The sequence below is a fragment of the Amphiprion ocellaris genome, chromosome 20 (assembly GCF_022539595.1).
Source record: "Amphiprion ocellaris isolate individual 3 ecotype Okinawa chromosome 20, ASM2253959v1, whole genome shotgun sequence".
Lineage (NCBI taxonomy): Eukaryota > Metazoa > Chordata > Actinopteri > Pomacentridae > Amphiprion > Amphiprion ocellaris.
Genome location: NC_072785.1, coordinates 20,344,112 through 20,367,030, shown reverse-complemented (window position 1 = coordinate 20,367,030; position 22,919 = coordinate 20,344,112). Strand labels below are relative to the sequence as shown.

The window sequence follows — 22,919 nt, the reverse complement described above, 5'->3', positions numbered from 1 at the left end:
CCAATTCATGCTTGCACAATGGCAAACATGTGGTCCTCTAAAATGTATAATTCAAAGTACATAGACTGTTACAGTTCAATTTGTAAACATACTCTGTGCATATTTTAGGAACCAATCTCTCTAGCCTTCAGTGTGGGGACTAACTGGGAAAGCAGGGTTAAGCATATTTTTCTATAAATATTCAATTGCAAAAAAGCAAAACACTAAATTTTCAATTCAGTTCAATTTTATATTTATAGAGCGCCAATTACAATTCAGACTGTCTCAAGACACTTTACAGAACCCATACGCCTAAAACCCCAGAGCAAGCCCTAAAGCGACTGTGGCAAGGGAAAAAAAAAAATTCCTTTCTACAGGGAGAAACCTTGAGCAGAACCTGGCACATCCTCCTCAAAAAAAGAAAAACAGCTGGACATTTAACAATACTAACTGTTATACTACAGATTCTAGAATCACCAGATGCTAACCATCAAATTTTTTAAAAATTCTCTCAACTGCACACCAAAAAGCAATTTTTAACCCACATCCCAAGTTGCGATTACATTTCCTGCCCTCTTTGTTTTGCAAACAACATTAGTAATAGCTCAATTTTCCCAAACCAAGAAAAACAGTGTATATAAAATATAAATATAAATGTATATTTATTATTTATAAACAAGCATTGATTTTATATAAAAACACAACAATAAAAAGTAATGCTTCATTTGCATAAGTCACACATACACTGGTGTCTGGTTGTATAACAACAAATCACTGAGATTCTGAGTCTGCCTTAGATCTTGAACACTGAGCAGCTATTTAACAGAAAAACTGAGTAAATACGGCACCAGTTGGATGAGCAGCAGAAACAAAATTTCAGAGTGGAAGATCACACAAGTAGACAACTGCTTTGGCACTATTCAGCCATTTACTTTAACAATAAACATACTAACCGTTGTTTTTAATGCTTATTGTAAACTGATTCTTTGATATAAAGGGGCAGATTGCATAAGTTTATTCTTCTTTCTGCTCACATTCATTCAGAGGTTTGGAAACTTTTGTTTTTGTATTGTATTGAATTGTTTCTGTTTGTTTTTGTCAATGAATGAAATAAAAACTAACTAACTAACTAACCTCTCCTTGAAACTCATAGAACATTTATGGACTTCTCACTGTGATGGGATTGAGTGGGGGGCAGAGGGAATCTGTCTATCTCCTCCAAAGGCCCAGTAGAAAACATTTCATCAACAATGCCAAGCGCGCTACACTGAGGTATTCACGGCACCCAGAACTTTCGATGTGAAAAGAACAGAACCCTGCCATCGCTGCCACCACAATTTTATCCACGTAGATGTGCATCCATGTACAGATGCTAAGAAGTTTGTGCTTTCCAAAGTTTCTATGGTCTTGAAATTCAGTGTTAACACAATAAATGTTTCGAGGCAAAACCAGTGTTGTCTGAATGAGAACTCCAGCTCTACATTTTACACTACAAATGAAATAATTAGTCAGTCACTGACAGACAAAAGAAAACTTTAAACAACTATGTCAAAAAGTCTGTTTTTTCTGCCTCTGAAATTTTACTATGATCTGTTTTTCTGTGATTGTAAACAGACTGATTTTGGGTTTTGGACAACTGGTCAGATGAAATAAGACATTTCACTGTGTTAACTTGGACACACATTTCTAGTTATTTATAGACATTTTATAAACAATCAGGAAAAAATTGTCTTATTAGACTGACAAAATAATGAGCTGATTGATAATTAAATGATTTACTATCACTCAAATTAAATTAATTTATTTATTTCTTCCATTACAAATTAACTGCTTTGATTTTCTTCGGCAACACACGTTTATTTTCATTTTCAGCACAGTAAAATCTATTGTTCATTTTCTCTAGTCAACCGTTCCAGTTTTAATTGAGCAAATCTATGTACGACTTTTAACAAATGAATCAATCACTGACAATTATTATGGCTGACAGACAATGAAATAGACTGCATAAAATCAGCATTTCATTTAGAAACTGTTAATCAGTCTAAATAAACATCTAAAATTCGCCATCTCGTAACAGACTGCTATTTAGACTTTTGAAGTCCAAAATGACAAAGTACTTCATATATAGTATTTTTAAAGCTGTCATTGTGAACAGCATCACTCAGCTTAACACAGCATATCATTTAGGGAGAATAAACCATTTGGAAAAGGCAAGCAGAGGCTAACCTCTAATATTCCTTTCTTCTCAAGCCAAACCAAGCCAAATGTGAGTGGTTACGGAGAATGGTTTTTAATGTTCTAAATGTAGCTCTAACAAAACCCATACTTAAGTAATGGGTGAGTCTTACGGTGAACGCCCACTCCAAGGTCAAGGTCTTTGAGCTCGTAAGTGTGGGGAACACATCAGGTTGTCTCTCCTCTGCTGATCCTGCAGTTACATTAGTGCCTGGGTAAGTAACACCCCTACTGTAATAGAATCAGTGGTGAGGAAGCACAAGCTGCTATTCATGATCTAAATCAAGTTACCAAGTGAACTATAAATGTCCATTACGAGGTGTAGCCACTTCAGACAGTCACAGAAATATGATGGGAATAATGCTGGCTTAACCTTGGCTGGTATGCCACCTCTAACCTTTAGCTCTTGCTTGTGCTTGCAAAAGTAACAGAGAACCTTCAGTCCAGAGATTTTCAGTGTTTACAAAAGGCAACCTTGCTGACAGGTCTGCACCACTGAATTTCAACATACTGTCAGATGTGCTTTGAAAATGCTCTGAGTGATTCAAGGCTTAGGAGAGATGTCAGTCACATAATACACGCAGCTGAAGTAGCAGGCTTGTGATGGTCCAGCAGAGATTTCAAAAGCAAGCCCTTCTACTTCAAATGTCCATATTATGCTTGCAGGGTGTAAGTCTCTCGGGATGACCAGCAGTTCACCATGACTGCAGACCCTTAGGTATTTTCCATCCCAAGAGAATCTGTGAAGCCTATTGCAAGACTAGACGACACAGATGATGGGAGATTTTAGTACGGGTTGCTAAAATAAATGAAATAAATAAGTAGATGAATGTGAGTAAGCAATGAAAAAATGTCTTTTTAAAACTGACCTGATGGCAGTTCAAATGAAAAACTCAAGAACTACAGCTATTTTTAGAGTGGTGCATATACCCAGAGTACTGCTTTGTGTGCATTAATAATCCATTTTCATATTGGTCACATTTGCATTCACACAACCAACCAGCCCCCCACCCACCACTGCCAGCCGCAACCCCCTCCCCAGCAGCTCTCTGCAGCTGTGGTGCTGATTAGAGCTAACTTCAAAGGCTTCTTGGCTACGCTGGAGCTCTGGCTGGTCAGTGAGAGCTGCTCGCCTGGGTGACACTGCCTGTAAATAAACCTCAGAGAGCAGCGGATGGAGCGCTGATGCTGGCTGAGTGGAAGGGAAGAGGATGAGGGGAAGCAGGTAGAGGACCACAGCTGCTGCCAACATCAGTGAGTATATTAAGTGTGTAAGGGTTTGATTAGCCAGTCATCTTCAAAGGAAGATGCTGATAATAAACTAGGGTGGCATACTATATCTTGGCTGTTGTTTTGCAAGTCTTCACATGCCCAGGAGCCTACACTCTGATCTTTTCAAAAACTTTTTACAGTTTGTGTCAACCCACACACAAACTACGACATCAACATTAATCACAGCGACATATAAGCCAGAAGACGGAAGTATGTGCTTCAGGAGAAGACTTCATGAACAGAAATGCAATTAAGAATCTGCTGCTTTACTACCAAGCATCTGTTAAACTTAAATTACCAACACCATGAGAATCTTTTCAATGGTGAGTTTTCCAATTAGAATTAGTCAAAAAGAACAGTGAGAATCATGGTTGCTCTATACTGCTGGAGAGTTCGCATGAAAAACACAAATTTAAGATTTAGGGATAGGGCTGCACGATATTGTAAAAACCTGACATTGTGATATTTCGATGTTAAACAGATTTTTCTCATCAAGGCCCAGAGCTGGGAATGTTTCTCTTGTCCCTGTCGTAATGTTCTCACTTACATGATCATTTGGGAAACGTGCGGTTTACAAAAAGAGACTTTTGATTTTCTCATTAATAAGGTGGACTCATCTAGGGCTCCACTGTCTGGCTGGAACACACATTTGCTGCCGCTTCGTGATATTCCAGCGTGACAGCTCTGTTTTAGCTTGTGCCTTGTACTTATCAAACAGCTCTGTGATGGCAGCTTGAGAAAAACATTGCACACCACTTGGCAAGCCACTGGATCGTGTTTTTAAAACTCTCTTTGGTAACTATATGAATTAGCATCACATCTTTTGCAAGGTGAAAAGGTATTGCATGAGTGATTTCTCTCTGCTACTGGAAACTTTTCTCATATGGTGCAACACTAGCAGAGGTATTGAAAAAGTGTTACTTTTAATGGCATTCAGATTTGGCTTTGCGGTGCTGATTAAAATGGTTGTAGAAATTAGCCAAGTTGACTTTTGGGGTGGTGGTTATGATGGCAAGATACTGCAGACAAGTACTCTTTTTGATCAAAATCATCATTTCTGTAGCCAAAATATATCGATACCCTTGGTGCCTTTCTTTTTGCAACCAGATCTTCCTTATCAGTCTTTCTCTACTGTTGCTTGCTCATTTCACTGTGTCCATGTGGAGCCTGCAATTGAACAAACTCCATGTCTTGTAAACAAAAATGTTCTGTCAGACACATTATTCCTGTAGATTACTCTAAGAAAGCGAGAACTGTACAAGTTTCCTTTTTGTGTCAGGCAGCAAAACAACATAGTAATATGCTGTGTTAAACTCGATTTGCTGTACTTCACATTGCACTGTGAGCATTGCACATGTACACAAACAATATATTGTGCAGTCTTACTTGGACCAAAAAAAAACATACTCGAAAAAGAGAAGTTCTTCAGATAATCTAGGCATAAAGCATTCATGAACATATACAATACCCACATTGCAAACTGGGGGATTTATAAAAATTATGAGATTTTAGACAAAGTGCATGCTGGAAAAACTCCATTTTGTGGAGTTGTAAGTCGAGCACAGCCAGAATGACCACCTTCAATAACAAATTATATCCCTGGCCAGGGAAAGAACAGTCTAAAACTTCCCAAAAATTTCTTTTCTCTTGTTACCTTTCAATTATCCAGCATTAACTGACCATAATTATACATGTCATGCATAGTTTTTGATGTGATAAGAGTTAGTTGTATGCTCATGGCAAAAAAAACCCTTTAGCAGCCACTCATTAAAGTTTAATAAGAATGGAATCACACAAATAACTGTGAAGTCCACTTGGCCAATCCAGGCCTGCTCTCGTAATCTCAGTCTCCTCTTGCTTCAGACAAGTCTCAACACTCCACCAGCAATGCAGGAGGAGATGAACAAATGCAGTTGCTTCCTTGGTCTGCTGCTGACCTCATCTGAACTGAATTTCAAGTTCACAAACCTGCATCTTCATATTACATTACCTGAGAAAAAGCTAAAAAGCAAAACGCTTTAATAATACTGAAACACCACACTTAGAAATCAAATGTTCCTATAAATGGCTGTGATAACAAGTCATTATACCAATACAATTTCTGCCCAAAGAATGTCTCTCATAGTATTTTACAGTGCATGAGACTGTCAGACTGCATTTAACACATGTCAAGTCCTTAAACTCTGCGATATTTTGCAATATTTCAGTTTAATAACCATGCCAGGGAAGTTGTCTGCACATCAAAAACTTCTCAAATACTAAAAGAATTATTCAAGACTGGGCCTATACCACCTTTTCAATCATCTCTATTCTTCCTGACTTCTTTGATATGAAAAATGACACCAGTATTAACATTTATTGCAGGTTACACTGTGTGCTGCCAACAGTGAAGTCAAGCAGGTTATTGGACCTTTGGGGTTGAATGAACCTGTGAGCAGGAACCCAGACAGTCTTTCTGTTGTCAAAGAGATTTCAGTGTCGGGCCAATATGTGGCTGTCCAACTCTTCTGGCGGTTGCACAAGACTGTAGTGAAGGAAAACTTACTGAGGGGGTCTTAGCCTCTTCTTAAAGATTCGATTATTTGAGTCTATGTTTAAGCCGGGCCTTTTCATGAAGTTTTAATGAAGCCAAAACTACAGAGGGAGTTGGGACCTTTTGATGCAACAAGAGATTTGGAGAGGCAAGACAGCACAGAGGTCTCAGGAATTATAATCAAAGGGATTTGAGTGCTAAGCCTTCACAGAATTAGGAAAAGGGATGGGCTGGTGGATGTGGTGGTGATGGTAGTGGTGGGTATTTTGGTTAAAGTCAACACACAGGAAATGAAGCAGGTGGTTTGGACAAGGAAGGGTCAGAGAGGATCAGTATGGCTCTCTTTGTCAACAGCCAGTGACAGTAATGAGGAAAGAAGATCTGCTCTTCCTGGCCTTGTCTCTGCATTAAGAAGGCAAGCCGACAGACAGCGAGGGGGGAAGGGAGAAAACCGACAGACAGAGCCAGTGAGATGTTCAGAAATGAAAAACAAAGAAGATAAAAGAGAAAAGGGAAGCAAAATAACTGTGAACAATTCAAATACAAGGTAAAATATGCAAAGGAATGCAGCAAGTTGAAAATTCCCACCATAAATTCACATACATCCACCCTTTGCATGACAAACGTAATGGACAATTAGGGAAATGCAACTGTTTGATCACCGTGGAAACGACAGGCGCACTCCGCTATGCTGCGAGTGCTGGTGAAATAACGTAGTTAATACTCTCAGGCTGGGAGGGAGGGAAATGACATACAACAACACAGGAATAAAAACCCAAATCACCAGTGCCATCCTGACAGCTCAATAGTTTTATCACTGCGATTTAGCTTGCTTTGAGTCAAAACTAATAATGTTTCTCTGTGTGAAAACGGATAAAGATGAATATCAGTGCCAAAGTGTTGAGAACAGACAAAAGATAAATGAAAGCTTTAAAATTCCCACTCTTCTCACAGTTAGTGGCAACATCTTCTCAACCCAAAACCAATTCAGAGGTGACAAATTAGAGCAGGTGACACAACATTGGTGTGACTGAATCAGACCTACTGCAGCTATGCAATAATTAACAGTCACAACAGTGGGAGGTAATGTTTCAACAGCGTCTGGGGAAATTCCTTTTACATCCTTGTTATTGGCATCATCCTACAAGTGATACCAGATCATGTCAGTAAAGCTGTGCATGCATGAGTAAGTTACCACAGTGTTGAAACACTCTGTTCCGCAATTAGACATTCAACTGAGTCTATCATGAATCATTACTTTGGGATTCTAGATACTAGGAAGAGAAATTAGCAATAATTTGACACAGTATCATTTGATATACAAAGACTTTCAGGTCAACAGTCATAGTCTCACTACCACCCCACAGCTCCAGCAGATGCCACAAGTTGAGCCTGCTGCATCAACAGTTTCCCCTTTGTCAAGATGTGAAAAGAGTTTCAGAGCAGTGAGAGCTCTCCACATGGTGTCATGTGTGAGAGGAGAGAATCCCACTGCATTCATTTGAGCCCTCTGGATTGCAAACTGTGAATGACTCATTGTTTTTGGTCTGACTGGACACACTCCAAACCACCTGCATATACCTTCTTCTGAACAAGATGGGAAATGAAGAAATTTCCAGCGGGGGATTCTGTTGATTTACAGCACATTTGCAGTCACATAGGGAAACAAGCACAAAATTCTGGCAAATAAGAAGGTGTCAGTTCTTGCTTTGGTTGGAGATGTGCGTCACCTTGGGATACTGGGAAAAGCTGTGCTGTCTGGCTGCCTTTCACGTAGTCCTCTCAGAGGATCAGAGTTTTAACTTTGGACAAAGGTAAAACTATCTGCCCTTCAGGCACAGAGGCCTTGTGCATACATGTGCAAGTCAAAGTCACTTGTCAACTAAAACAAATTGGCATGGGAGGGAACCGCCTGATGTCCATGAGTGGACGATCACATTTGTGTACAAACAGCAGACCGACATAACAGTCTTGCTCCTTTATGTATTTTAATGTTTAAGGTTTATGGCTGTGACTTTACAATTAACATTTGCTTGGTCGATAAGTTAACTGTTAGTCGCTTCATGGAATTTGGTGAAAAAAAATGTATTGCTTAAAACGGGTCTTTGGTGGGTGACTATAACATGATCAGTCCACAAACAGTAAAGCAATGAATCAGTATTACCTTATTTGACTAATTCTATGCATTTACTTGCTGGTTTTAATGGACTGCTAATCAGTGTTCAATGTTGCATCCATTCATCTACTTTTCTGCTAGCTATACAGAGATGCTGGAGGAGGAGGCTGCTAGTGTGGCTAAGCAAACCAAACAGCTGAACAGCCTGACTCTAAACTGCAGAATTTAGAGTAAATACTACTGTGAAATCATCCAGAGAGTCCAGTATTGCCTGAGTCTGGATTGTAGGAACTGAGATCCTATTAGCACTAGCTTCACAGCGGAGCATTAGGGCCTAGTCGAAACAATGCAGCTTAGCTGGCTTATCCAGCGCCAGCCTCATAGGTGTCATTTACACTGAGGATGCTAGGGACATGACCCCACCACTTTTCAACACAAAGTGACACCCCCCTGGCCCTATGGGTAAAATATAGTGGCTGTGGATGAGAGGGGAGCTGACCATTGGAAGTCAAAGATATCCTGTTTAAGTTTATGTTCTGCTTATTCCAGAGAAGTTCAATACATTGCTATTAACATATTCTAAATAAGGACTGCTAAATTTTTTCTCCGTGGTGCTAGCTAAAAATGTTTTCCTCTTTGCATGAAAAAACCCATATTCAAATTAAACCTTTGAAAACAAAGAGAGTTTCTAAAAGATCATTAATTCCCAGTTATTTTGATAAAGCCAACTTGCAAGCAATCAACAAACCTCAATTAGCTGATGTATCATCAGCTATTCAAGGCCTCAGCTGACCTATGCTTGTGGTGATATGACCTCTTATTGCACAACAACATGACATGCACAAAAAAGTTTAATCCAGCATTATTAGATTCCTATCAGGACACACTGGGCTAATTTGGAAACTGCAGACTCAGATGAGAGAACATGCCTGAAGGGGTACACAGAGACAGAACACAAAGCTTGTTTAGAGAGATATCCACAAAATCTAACTATGCCACAAAAACGTTACATCACAAATTATAACTGCAGACTGCAGCTGAGTCTTATGCAATATGATTATGTATTGCATATCTGTAAGCCGATATGATTTGTTTAGCCTGGTGATTTAAGGGCAAGTCAGAGATGAGCACAATCATCAGTGAGTCCTAACAACTGAAACAGCTATTATAGGAAAAGGCTGAGACAGAGCATTGTTAAGAAGAGAAAGACTGGGTGTTATTCAAAGGGAAAAGTGTGTTAGTCCACATGGGACAATTGTCACTGTCTGTCTCTGCCTGGCACAAAGACTGATCCGGTACCAGGTTTCCTCTTTAGCTTCTGTGAAATGTTTTACATATTATTGGAAACCCAGGTCAAAGTCTCTCTGTGTGACAAATACAAAGAAAAGCACTAGACACAAGTGACCACAGAGACATAAACGACAAGCCAGTTCACTGAAGAAGCAATCGAGCCAAAGTAAGTAAAATGAAGAATCAGTGGGGATCCTTCATGCCAATCAGTCTGTGACCTCTTTTTTCTTAGTCCTCAGGCTTCAGGATGCTTTTTTGCTTTCATCTCCTAAACCAGCAGGCATATGATATTCTTAATATCAGTGTAGGATAAAGACACAGAGGATGTACTGCATGAGGATGTAGCTATCAGTATTTAATTTGAGGACCATCCAAAACAATTTCAGTTGGGTGAAGGAAAGGATTTGCAGAGGATAAGAGTGCTTATAGTTTAAGTCCTAACATTGAGACGTGTCTTTCAGTATTGGCTAAATCCACTCAAAGAAGGAAAGTGAAGAGAGGGATAGGAGTGAAATGAGTGGTCGTGCCAGTCAAGGATTACAGCTGATGACCAGCTGAGGCCAGAATGTACTCTCAACAAGAATCTAGGTTATGAAACTGATCCTTAAAGCACTCTGTGCACAGTCACGTTAAACAGGAGGAGCTAGATTGTGATACAACTTGAATGATATTCACAAGTAACAACACCATTTCTGTAAAGGGGAGGGGATGCATCTTCAAGCCTATGACCGTAACCGGCACACATGCATACAATTAACATTTGAAATGAGAATGGCGCAGTTGGTTATACAATTAGCTGATTGTCAGGGTGAAAATTCAAACAATTTTGCTAATTAATTCATAATTTTTCAAGCAAACATTGTCAAACAGTCTCTGGTTCAGATGCTTACATTATAAGATTTTGCTGCTTTTCACTGCTTTACTTCTTTAGTGACAATATTTGGGTTTTGAACTATTTGGTTGAATAAATAAAATGGAAGGATAATGATGGGTTTTCTGAATGTGTGAGAAGCATCTATCACAATTTTTTTCCCAACATGTAAGCAATTAAACTAGTTCTCATAGCCAAATTCAAACTGCTGCGGATTGCTAGAAGTTCCACACAAATCTTGTTGGATTTACACAACGACAAATAAAAGCCTCAATCTATCTATCCACCTCCCTATTAAACCAATTTACAAACAAATGAATGTTTGGTTAAAGTTAAAGTTAGTTTATTTATATAGCACATTTCAACAACAAGGCGATTCAAAGTGCTTCACAAGGACATTAAAACAGCAGAGGTTAATAGACAAAAACAAGCATTGCTAAAAAACACCAAACTTTCTGCATTCCAAGATATAATTCATGAAAGTTAGAATTTATCTAAAATAAATCAACAATAATTATCATTATTCCAATATAGGAATGAACTGTACAGAACACCAGCAGCAGCAATGATGCATCATTAATCTGTAATCACCTGTGGCAACACAGAGTTGAGTCGAAATGATTTGTTATTTAACACGTGTGTAATCTGCTAATCACTGGTCAATACTTCTCATTTCAACTGTTCTTGGAGTCCACCTTCTCAAATGTTACAGACTTGCTGGTTTTGTTTGTCAAATATGTAGTACAGTTTATGCACTCTATAGGTTTTACATTTTAAACTACAATGATTATGACAGACCACTTGATATTAAGTTCATCTGATTCCACTTGGGTATTAGACATACCACACTGACCCAAGACCTTGAGCAACAGAACAAAAGCCTACATGGACCCAATTAAAAGAAAAATAATTCGGACCTATCTCTAGCAATGAGTTTCTAGCAAAAGAGACAACCCACAAGGACTTCTCCACCAGTGCAATCAAACAGTAGAAACTGACAGATAAACCTGACTCTGTGAATCTTTGTTAAAGTCACATATTGCCTGAAGGCATGTTGATGTTCGCCTTCTTTAACCTCTTCAGCCTTAGGTGATTTTTGAAAGTTCCACCTGAAAGAACATCCCCAAACTTTGTCGGTTGCCATACATGACAACCCAATGAACAACCATGGGCTATATGGAGAAGTGGTAGCTGGGAGAGTTCTGAAATACTATAAGCCTCCTTATTCTCACCACCAGGCCAGGGTAAGATCCAAAAACCTCAAGCAGAAATGAACACTTCTACTTTATTCTATTCAAAATTGCAAAATAGAGTGCAAAACAGACCTATAACAATGAGTTAGTGAACTTGCACTAAAAATTCTCAAGTGAAACTCGAATTTGATGAAACTGAAATGAAGGATATAACAGTAGAAGGTGACCTCTTCATGAATGCAGCAACCTTTGCATTTTCATAATAGATGTGGCCTAGACCTAGTACAGGTAGAAGGGGTTAACTAGTCTGAGTGCGACACACAGGGCCACAGATCTGTAATGTGTCCCTGAAATTTTAGCACTGTGCATGTCAGCTCCTCCACACATCTCTGCTTTGCATCCTTACTCCAATATGTTTGGGTGCTTTTTTGCAGAGATATCTTTCAACTTCTGACAGCTGTACACTTGGAGGGCACAAAAAAAGACCAAGAATAAGTAAAGGAACCTTACGTTAATGAAAATAATTCCCCTTTAATTCCTGGAAATTACATACGCAAAATGAGTGCAGGGTAAAGAGAAAGCGTATAACGTAAGGGATTTGTTCCAAGATATATCTCTGTGTATGTTGAGCCCTTGAAGAAAAAAAAGACATGCTTGAAACAAGCATCAGTTTTAGAGCAGGTACTAAAAACTAGCAAGTTATACCTGAATTACGTGCTCACCAGAGTCAGGGGGGTGGGGTAGGTGAGACTGCCTCACCTGAGTTTCATTCCTGTCTGCTGGTCAAACACCCAAAACCCTCCCACAAACCATCACAGCTTGACTGACAATGCACAGAAGAATAACTATTCCTGCTATAGGTGTAGATTAATGCCTTGCTCATTCGTTTGGACCTAAAGAGTTACCGTAATTTCCGGACTATTGAGCACACCTGAATATAAGCCGCACCCACTAAATTTAAGAAGAAAGAAAGTTTTGTACATATATAAGCTGCACCTGACTATAAGCTGCAGGTGTCCGCGTTGTAACATGAGATATTTACACAGAAAGATTTTTTTTAACTTTTAATTAAATAAATGCTTATTTCCAAACAGTGCCTGTAACACAGCAGTAGCACGGCAGTAAAACGCATTGAGTCAGTTCACACTGCCGACTCCGTCTCACCATGGATTCATTAATGCCAAGCTTACGAGCAGCAGCTCTATTTCCTTCTGCGACAGGCAGATCGATTACCTTTAACTTAAAAGCTGCATCATATGCATTTCTTCGTGTGTTTTCCATGATGAGGGTGTGTGCATGAAGCGCAAAATAACTGATTTGAAGAATTTATTGCAAGTGCGTTTGATTTAATTCGAACAGTTTCATTGGTCCACTGTGACCTGTTCGGTAATTTCACTCTGATGTGATGAGACTAAATGTATTGACGGCATGAAGCTCGCCCGTAAAAATCTATACATTAGCCACACCGTTGTATAAGCCACAGGGTTCAAAGCGTGAGAAAAAAGTAGCGGCTTATAGTCCAGAAAATACGGTATGTCTGCCTGACAAGTATCCTGTATTATTTACTTGCTTGCTCAGAACAGATTAAAGGGAAGGAGGTGTAATTGCTGAGGACACTGACTTACTAACAGTGTGACTGTTTCTAGGCTTAGATCATTGTCTAAATATATTTAATTAGTATTTGTAGGTTTTTCTCTTGCTATAAAAGCTATAGGTGGTGATTATTTAGTCACCAAGATGTCCTACCGAGAATCAAACTAGAGAACTCTGAACTCCCGCACTGACCATATGTCTAGACATATGGCTGAAGGAGATTACATGAATTATTTCTTACCAGGAACGCCACTGTGCTTCCTACTCAGACTTCTGTACTGGTTTTACAGAACAGCACAGTCTTTCTGTGAAATGACAGTCTCCACTGTGAAAAGTTGGAGCAAAAAAAAGATATTCTGTCTGTTTATCAAACTGGGTCATTCATTTAAAAGCAATCATAGCGGGGACTGAATTTTCTTATTTTGAATATGCCTTAAATGTGTTTTTTAATATAAGATGTTGTCTGGCCCAAATTTTGCAGCGTACACAGAAAAGCACAAATGGTGTTTACTCTGAAATAATAAACCGCAGGAATAGATGCACAGTTTTCTGTTCACAGATAACAAAATGCAATGTGGTGTAGTGAGTAACACATTGAAATAGATTAACAATTGCTTCACATCCGACTGCAATTCAGCACTCAGCCAATGATAGTTGACAGGTTAAAAAATAATTTAGATGTTTTACAATATCATATTTTTTTCAGCTGTATCAGCTGAAGCAAGGCAAAAGTCAAACATCTATCTCCACTCAGGATTAAAACTGTCCTTTAGGAGAAACAGTGACTAAGCATGATTGTGCAGACCTGTGAACTCATGCTCACACATGACTCCACACAGAGGCAGCTTACAGATACAGAAGATCTAACAACGCTGTAAATCAGTAAGCATTTTACAACTCCATAAAGGAATCCTGCAGGAAGCAATCTCCATTACGGTCTGGCAGCCCGTTGGGATGACTTTGTGCAGGGGACACAGCAGGTGTAGTGGGAGCTGACCAGTGCAGGCCACACAGAGTGAATTGTACTTGTATGTATTATTTAGCACTGTGAATTTTAAGCTACAGACTTTAACCATTCCCACTTTCTGCCAAAGCGGTGATGCCATCTGAATAAAAATGAACAGAAAGTTAGTCACAACTACTATCTCTGGCGCTAGAATCATCAACACTGTCTCACACATGTAAGTGTTAAATGAAATTCAGTCCAAATAGTTAAAGATCATATGCACTTCTGCTCACCCATGTGTAGGGGTTGACTCAACAGACATTGTGACATGTAGCTGTTTCAGTATCGACAACCCCACAGAAGACAGCTCCTTGACCAGGAGCGTGGGTGGGAACTGTCTCTCTTCAAAGCAGACAGGGATTTTCTACCTCCCACACTTTTCAGATTGGCAAAGAAAAAAATCTTTTTTCGTGACCTAAAAAGATGGTTGATGCTACATACCGTTTCTCCCCTCTGAAAAATGGGAACTATTTGGATAAAATGAGAGGGCAGTGCAGGGTAGCATTCTGTCAGCTCAGCAGACTGCCAAAAAGCAACTGAGCTGTTTAAAACCATGCAGGAAATGACTCCAAAAGCAGAGCAAGCAGGCAAAAGCAGGAACTAATGTCAGCCCATTTTAAATGTTGACATGCAGTGATCATTAAAACAGATACGGCAGTTTAATGAAAACACTAATAGAACCTGTTACAATCCAACACTGACAGAGGGAGAAAAGGAATGCAACAGCAATAGATACCAAAGCGGTGAATAGGCTGCTTTGACAAGGCCAAGCCCACACACAGGCGAGAGAAACAAGCTTAGTGGAAACTTATGTCAAAATTTTGCCTTTAATTATGAACCTGTCTAAAGCTCAAAATGTTGTGTCTTTACACTAAAACAAGCCAAGCTTTAAAGCACACTATTAAACAAAAGATCACGATTTTAATTCTGTAGTCTAAACTACAATTGTATCTGCATAAATAAAAAATGGGGTGCATTTTGGAGAAGTCTACTAACACTACAAGACGAGACAAGTTGATTTTTATCCATGACACAGAAACACAGTTAAGTCTGTAATTATACGAACAGTTTGAAAAAAAAATAAGAAGATGAACAGCCACTTGATCACAGACGAAATAGGAACTGCCAATGAATAAGTAATGAGGGTGAAGAAATAACCAAAATGCTTAGCAGCATTGGTTTCTCTCTGCTTGAATGTCAGAGCAACAGAGGGATGTGAGGATGAGACCTCTGCCACCGACTGAAAGTGGAGTCTTGGTAAAGCTCATCAACACCAGCCGGAGCTTCCAGCATCAGTTGATCGATTAGTCTTTGGGCTGCTGTGACCACTGACCGGTCCGACGTGGAGGGACCCTGCTGATTATGCATCACTCCCCCCACAGAGGAGGGGACCAAAACAAAGCATCGATTGCACTGTCTGGCACGTGTACCACCGTGCTGCCAAGTGCTCTATTGTCTATGAAATAAAAAGGCATGGGAGCAGGGGGCATCCCCCTCTTTGTGCAAGCAAACATGAAAGAGTCTCGGCAGCTCAGCCTTCATGTCAAAACCACGCTAGCACAGCAGTGTGATCATGCTCAGCCGCCCTTGTGATGATTGTACACACTGCAAAGATGAAGCCAGACATCATGTGGGATCTCAAGCAAAACCTAAGGTGGCTTTCGTGACAATTACACCCTTAATTCGAGCTAGGCACAAGGCTGAACCAGACACCTCGGTGGGATTTAAAGAATCCGCAACCACTCCTTAATACAGCCTCTCGTTTTTTTGTTTCACATTGTGTATCGCCTAGCAACAGTGTGTTGCTAGGATTGTGCAGGCTTGCCAGGAAGGCGACCACTCAGCTCTCCTGTGTCTCCCCTGCCTCTGGCTCCTGTGGTCCGCATCCCCGGGTTTCAGCTCCCTGCAGAGCCGCTGTTTCAAACCGTGTCAGTCGGCACAGTGACGTGGCACACAATAACAGAATTTCACAGGACTCCTTAAACTTTAGTGTGAGCTCTGGATCTCAGTGAACATAAACGAAGAGCTCAGTCGACTCGGTAGATGTTCAGAGAACCAGTTCGGGAGCTGAACTTGTTACTCGGAGCGCTGAACCTCAACAGGAGTCAGTTTACAAGCTGCGGGTCACTGCTGTCAGTTTGAGTGTCAAGTTCAAAAGCATAACAAAACATTTCCGACTTTACATACCTGTTCTAACATGAAATTATTCATTTTCGAGAGACTAACACTGCCAAACACCTCCTACACTGCCAGATATTTCGTGTTTTACAACCGTAGCTAGCGCCCTCAGACGAGTTGCAAAGTAGCGCTCAGAGAACACCGGTTGTAATGTTAGCTACTTACCGAGGCTAGCTTGGTTTAGCTAAGTTAGCTTTGGTTTAGCCAAATTAGCAGCAGCTTAACGCCTTCGTGGTAGTGTACTGAGCGACCGAATACTTACTTTTATGTTTGCCCGAACCCCAGGACTGTTTGGCGATGCTGGGGCTCCGTATAATTGCCCTTCCAGCCGATTTCAAAGCGTCCATATCGTAATCCAAAAGTGGGGCAAAGCGCCCGACGAGCCGCCGTTCGTCACTGTCGAAACACTTGGCTCGGTTTAAAACAGACCTCTCCCGTCCAAACTTTTTTCGGCTGTTTTTTTCTCTCCTCCGCACGACTGGCTTTCAACCGATGGCAGCTTATCATGTTCGTCCCCCTGGGCGGTGTTATGTATGTAAATTAACCGGATAATGTGCGTGACGCCCGTTTGTGGAGTCACGCGAGTGGGGTTGTTGCAGCAGCGGCAGCAGCGGTTACATCCCGGACGGGCGGAGCTGCTGCTGCTGCTGCTGCTGTTCCTGCTACACTCACGGTACAGTTTTACTCCCACCCAGCGTCTTCTGTGGCTAATGATGTGGTAGTCAGACTGCGTTTACACCTCTCATGTTTAATTCGGTCACAGACTACTTCATTTCTGAGCTCCGAAAATTCAGTAGAAATGTCATAAACTCCATCACCTAAGGCAGGTTGGAGGGTGAGAGTGCTTCAGTGGAGATGACTCACCTGGCAGGTGGATATAAGAAGCTACTTTTTAAAAATAAGTTTTCGACTTTAATTTTTTGAAAACTATTTAGTTATTTTACACATTTTCCGTATTTTGTCAGATTATAGAATATAGGTAGTACAATAACAGAAAAAAATGAATTTACACGATGGCCAAAGAAAAAAACAAGCCCTAAACTGTAAATAACATCCACATTAAATATCAGTGTGTTTACAAACTAACTGTAAAACTACAATTTTTTTTACTGTATTAAAGTCGCAAAAATTCTTGTTACTTTCCTGCTACTATTTTACTGTAATTTGAAAAATAAATACCTGTTGAGGATTTTAAAATGGTCATATATATATATATATATATGTATATATATATATATATATATATATATATATATATATATATATATATATATATATATATATATAGTTAATAATGTCCACATCGAAAATCTATATTTTTACAAATAGTGTTCTATTTTTTTTTACAAAGTGGACATAAAATTGTTTGTTTTATTGTTCATCATCACGTACAAATAGAATTATTTTACAAATATTTGTTGTTATTTTCACTATTTTACAGTTTTTGAACATTACTTTGAACAGTACTTCACCAAGTTTTTTTTATTTGTTTTTTTAACCGCATTTGTTGTGGCACCTTGGCTGCCAGAGTTTCTGGTTTTTTTTTTCAGATTTTCATTTATTTATATGTCTGTTTATTTTAACACTGTGCAAACCAGCAAAACTCACATTTCACGTCCTAGTAATTTCACAGCATATACGATAAGTTTATAGCAACAGCCATGGGTGTACATTTAAGGGGTGTGACCAAAAAATGAGTACATAATATAGATCAATTTTAGTCAAGAAAGACCAAGAAGGCAATATATGAAACAATGAAATATTTAAAATAAGCCAGAAGAAGGGAGAAAATGATAAGAATCCTTCCTTGCAAAGAAAAAATGATTGAATGGAATGGGGAAAACATGACAGATATGGTCATGCTACAGTGAATGCCAGCAGATAAACTGAATGTGATAAAGGCTTTATACACAGAGGGAACCATTCAGCGCTGCACTTTGGTTGACTTGGGCTTTTTCTCAGCATCTAGGGATGAAGATGGCATCCTCCTTTCTCATGCATGTAGGAAGAGGCGATTGCAAACATTGTATCACTGACACAGTCATTTTAAATTGAACAGATGTTCATAAAGCCATCTGAGCCACCTGTGGCAAAGGTGGCATGAGATGGCACTGACAGGGTAAACATTTAGGGCACATGCATTTGTCTCCAGTAAAGCAGATCCTTTTTTCTTCACTACAGGTTTATGTGATATGTTCTGAATGTGCAGATTTGAGATCTTGCTGAAACCCATATAAGCTAATAAAGTCAAAGATTTTTTTGATTAATTCAAACTAGATGATATGAAAAGGTGCCACATGCCCATTTAGAGAGTCTAATTCCCCCAAAAAAGACACAAAATGGTAGACAGAATAGCAAATCATGCCTATGTGTGTGTTGATTCAGAAGGGAAAATGTTAAATAAGCAAAAATTATCTACAGGATAGTAAATATTGGAAAGCAATATAGAATGCCCGAGAGCCTTAATGCCTTATATCCAGGTGTATTTTAAATTGTCATCCGATGCATGAATTTTGTGTTTTGACATTTCCACCAGAAGGAGATGTAGAAAATCATAAACTACAGCATAAAAACTGACCAGAATGCATAAAATGAAGTGTCTGGGGCTCAAAATTCTATGAGAGTGGGCTCCTAGACCCCCTGATTATTGTGTCCCCCTCACATTTAAACAATATCTACACCTACGATCACTTACATGTCTTTTACAGATCAAATGTTCTCTGATTGGGTTGCGTATATAATACCATTATTGTCTGAACGTGCATGCTCTGTTACATGAAACCTTTGCCCTCATATTCTGCCTTCGTACTCTCATGTATCACACAGCCAACAGCTGCAGGGCAGGAAGGATGTAAGAGGTCTTTTTTGGAACAGACGTATTGTGTCAGTGAGTCATTGTTCACCAAGCCATGAAGTTCTTATTGGACAAGAGAAAAAAGCTTGAGAGCTCTAGACTGCAGGCAAAGATGGCTCATTCCACAGTCCTAAAGAGGAAACCCGGCCAAGAGGAACTTATGTTATATTGAGCATGATTAAAAATAAATGCTTGGAGGTGAAAGGGACACTTCTGACGTTTTAAATTCCTCTGAGATTAAACTGACCCAGGGCGACCTTTCATATGTTTGACTTTTCAGATGATACGAGAAAACAGCATAGATATTTCATAAGAAGGCCATCACACCTATAAATATTTTTAGTTATGCTAAAGTCAAATCTTAATCATTCCTGAGTACCAACCAAAATGAGTCTTCTTTGCTATTATTCTGATTTACATTGTGATGTTGCTGAAAGGAAATTAACTTGACAGTAAGATGAAAAATAATAGTTTTAGGTCCATTATTGCAAGATTTAAAAGCTGAATTTCTCTGCTGAGTTTCACTGCGCTTACATAATCGCCCTACAATGAATCACTTGAGAGAATCGCTCGCAAAAAATCTCAGCACCAGATTTCATAGGAGATGACAAGCTCAGGGACGGCAGTGGAACAGGCTAATACGTCCCTAGGAACATATTAGGCAACACCACCGCTGTTGTAAATCTGATGCATAGTTAGCAGTGACAGTACTGGTTTTTCTCTGCACAAAAAAAGAAGAGTCTCCAGTGAGAATTATCAGTGTAAACTAAACGACCTCTCTGTGCTCAGGCAGGTGCATTCCTTTCCAATCACTGTTTCTCTGCTGGCAGCCACAACCAGGCTTCAGTGAAAGACAAAGGCGTGCACTCAGCTTGTAAATCTGCCAGTTATTGAAGCATGCGAGACATACCTTCACTGTAAAAACAGCAACATGGGTAATAGTTACAGAAGATGTGTTTGGCAAGAAATAGCAGTGAGTTTCTGCTGGTGGGGAGAGAAGAAAGTACACATGAAGGGTGAGCTGGTTGTTTAACATTCAGCAGAGGTGATTCGTCCCTCTGAAGGTGAGTATGGAAGTCAAAATATACCCGATTTAATTACATAGGGAGATAAATGCAAGTAAGCACCCTCATAGCATCAGCCATGGGAGTATATCTACATACATCTGTGCACCTGTACTGCAAATCCACTGTATCTTTAGTGATCTTCTGGGAGACTAATTCATTTTTTATCTGTTTCACTGTAATCCACGAGGGACAGGTACGGAGGCAGGGAAAGTGTATTTCCACCAAGAAAATTGGGCGTTATGCTAATTGGGAAGGTCAAGAGAAACAGGAGAGCTATACCTGGAATTTTCTCATTTACGGCTCGTCTTCTCTTCAAACAACTGGATTTAGTGTAGATTTGTGAGGCCGAATGGCATTGTGAGCAAAGCTGTGCCAAACGTCGACTGCTAGAAAAGGACTATTATAATCTGCTATTTCCAAAGCCTTGACTCTGCCATGCAACATGGTGCCAAATTGGAACTGGGAGAGCAATAAAAAAAGCATACTGAGGATGGAGTGCAAAACAAATTTATGCTTAACCTAGGCAACGATTAATGCCGAGAAAAAGAGCGAGGAGCTTTGCCCACATTTGTCTCGCTGTGCAGGTTAATCAGGCGTATTTGGGGAAGCCTGGCATGTGACAGACTGCTGAGCAGAGGGCTTCTTTCACGCATTGAAATGCAGTGTCCTTGCAGGGGGATTCTTTATCTCCCCACTCCCTAACATAAATATAATAAAATTCCAAATGCATTACAGGAATTATCACTCAAATCAAAATGTGTGGCAGCTCATAATTTGCTCTCTTTCATGGGTCCATCACTGGATGAAATCTAAAGCCCAGAGGTTAGCAGAACAACAGAAACTCCCTGATGGTGATTCCGTCTGAATTTGGAATGTGGACAAAAAAGGAAAGCAGAAAAATGTGCTTAAATGCTCAGCTTGAACACCAAAGAACAGCATTTCCCCCCTCCGGCAGTGTTTAAATGGAGCACACTTCTGATTTCATTTACCCACCAACCCTGCTGGATGGCACTGAGGAAGCACCGCAGTCTGCGTGTTTGGTTCAGGCCAGATCAGTGGTTGTCGTGAGCAAATTATTCATAAGTTCCTTTTGTTGGCACTGAATGGGATTTTGTGGTCGTGAAAAGAGGGAATTATAGTGCTTGACAGTGGTAATAACCAGAGCTTGTGTGAACAGAGATAATCTCTTTAACTGGTAATATGAGGATGGGCACTGCCTCCTAGTGGCTATAAGACAGCGGTGCATTTTATAAATCTCAACCACAAAAGGGCCATGTTAACAATTTTCTAAAAGCACTTAAGGCTGTTTTTATTTTTAAATAATAATACAATTTATCTATTAGCTATACACTGCTTAATCCTCATTAGGGTCACGGGGGGGGGGGGGGGGGGGGGGGGGGGGGGGCTGGAGCCTATCCCATCTGACTTAGGGTGAAGGCAGGGGAGTGTATCACAGGGCTACATAAACAGGCATTCACACTTGCATTCACACCTATGGACAATTTAGAGTTACCAATTAACCTCAGCATGTTTTTGGACTGTGGGAGGAAGTACCTGGAGAAAACCCACACATGCATGGGGAGAACATACTAACTCCAGACAGAAAGATCCCGGGAAGGCCAGTACGCAAACCAGGATCTTCTAGCTGAAAGGCAAAAGTGCTACCCACCAAGCCACTGTACAGGCCATAATGAAACCCATATATGATCATTTGTTTTACTGTAGCCATATTAATATAACTAAAAGTTTCCATTAGAATCAAATCAATCAATTAATTAACCACAAAAAATGTAACATTCCTTTAAAAGGTAACATTACAACTAAACAAACTGATGAATTATGGTTATGTTTTACTCCAGCAACTTTCTATTGCACTTCCATAACGCTGAGACACTCCCAAGAAACTGAGTGAAAACAGAATCTAAATGAAGCAATAGAGGCTGAGATATCTTAACTTTCCCATCATGCACCTCAAGGCTAGAGCAGCCTTACAGATCTAACACTTGAGGTCTCAACTGAAAGCTGAAATAACTATAATGACAAACACTACGTGAACTTATAAAGCTGTCAAGTTTTCAGGTATTTGTGGATACACTGTCAAACAGCAACAAGCAGGGAAAAGTCAGTTTGCAAGAAAAAAAAAAGTTTATTCCTTGTAAACCTCACAGAGCGAGAGCGCAGCCAAGGTCAGACCTGGGGGAAAACAGAACAGTGACTGTGGGCATAGAAAACAAAAAACAAACAAAAACACTTTGCTATACTTTCAACAATCAGTTGAACAAACAACTGACTAAACTGTAATTTTCACAACATTTTTCAAGAAGCCAATGACAGCAATCTGAGCAAAAAAAAAAAAAAAAAAAAAAAAAAAAAAAGCTTCTCCATATACAGTAGGTGAAAACCACACGCACAACAATGACCATTTCAGATGATGGTGAAACCACATCAGACTCAAGCAATTTTCTCCCTGCAGGAAAAGAACAATAATACCAGAAACAGGAGTCAGGAAAACTGCTTCAGAACAGCCACTTGCCCAACGTTGCAAATACTGTAACATTCACGAAAAGAAATTTGACTTTATAGTCCCTTACTTTTAACTACAGTCTACTACAAACAGGTGACCACTTTCTCTACCTGCTTAACAGAAACTTCCATTAAGTGATATTCAGCTGGATATTTGACAAACATGTCAGCCAATGTATCTGCAGTACATTCTTGAACACATTACTAGA

At 39.7% G+C, this 22,919-nt stretch overlaps 1 protein-coding gene across 4 annotated transcripts in view; it reads right to left on the bottom strand.

Moving 5' to 3' along the window:
- The window catches only part of ldlrap1b (low density lipoprotein receptor adaptor protein 1b), a 34,701-nt gene extending 17,809 nt beyond the window's left edge, over positions 1-16,892 (bottom strand). For 2 of the 4 annotated variants that reach the window (XM_035952463.2, XM_023279357.3), the window contains exon 1: positions 16,529-16,890. In XM_035952463.2, the coding sequence (XP_035808356.1) occupies positions 16,529-16,613 (85 nt within the window). In that variant the 5' untranslated portion in view covers positions 16,614-16,890. Of the gene's footprint in view, positions 1-16,528 lie in introns of all 4 variants that reach the window. The other 2 variants (XM_035952464.2, XM_023279356.3) reach the window with 2 other exon arrangements.
- Between the last annotated feature and the right edge of the window lie 6,027 nt (positions 16,893-22,919).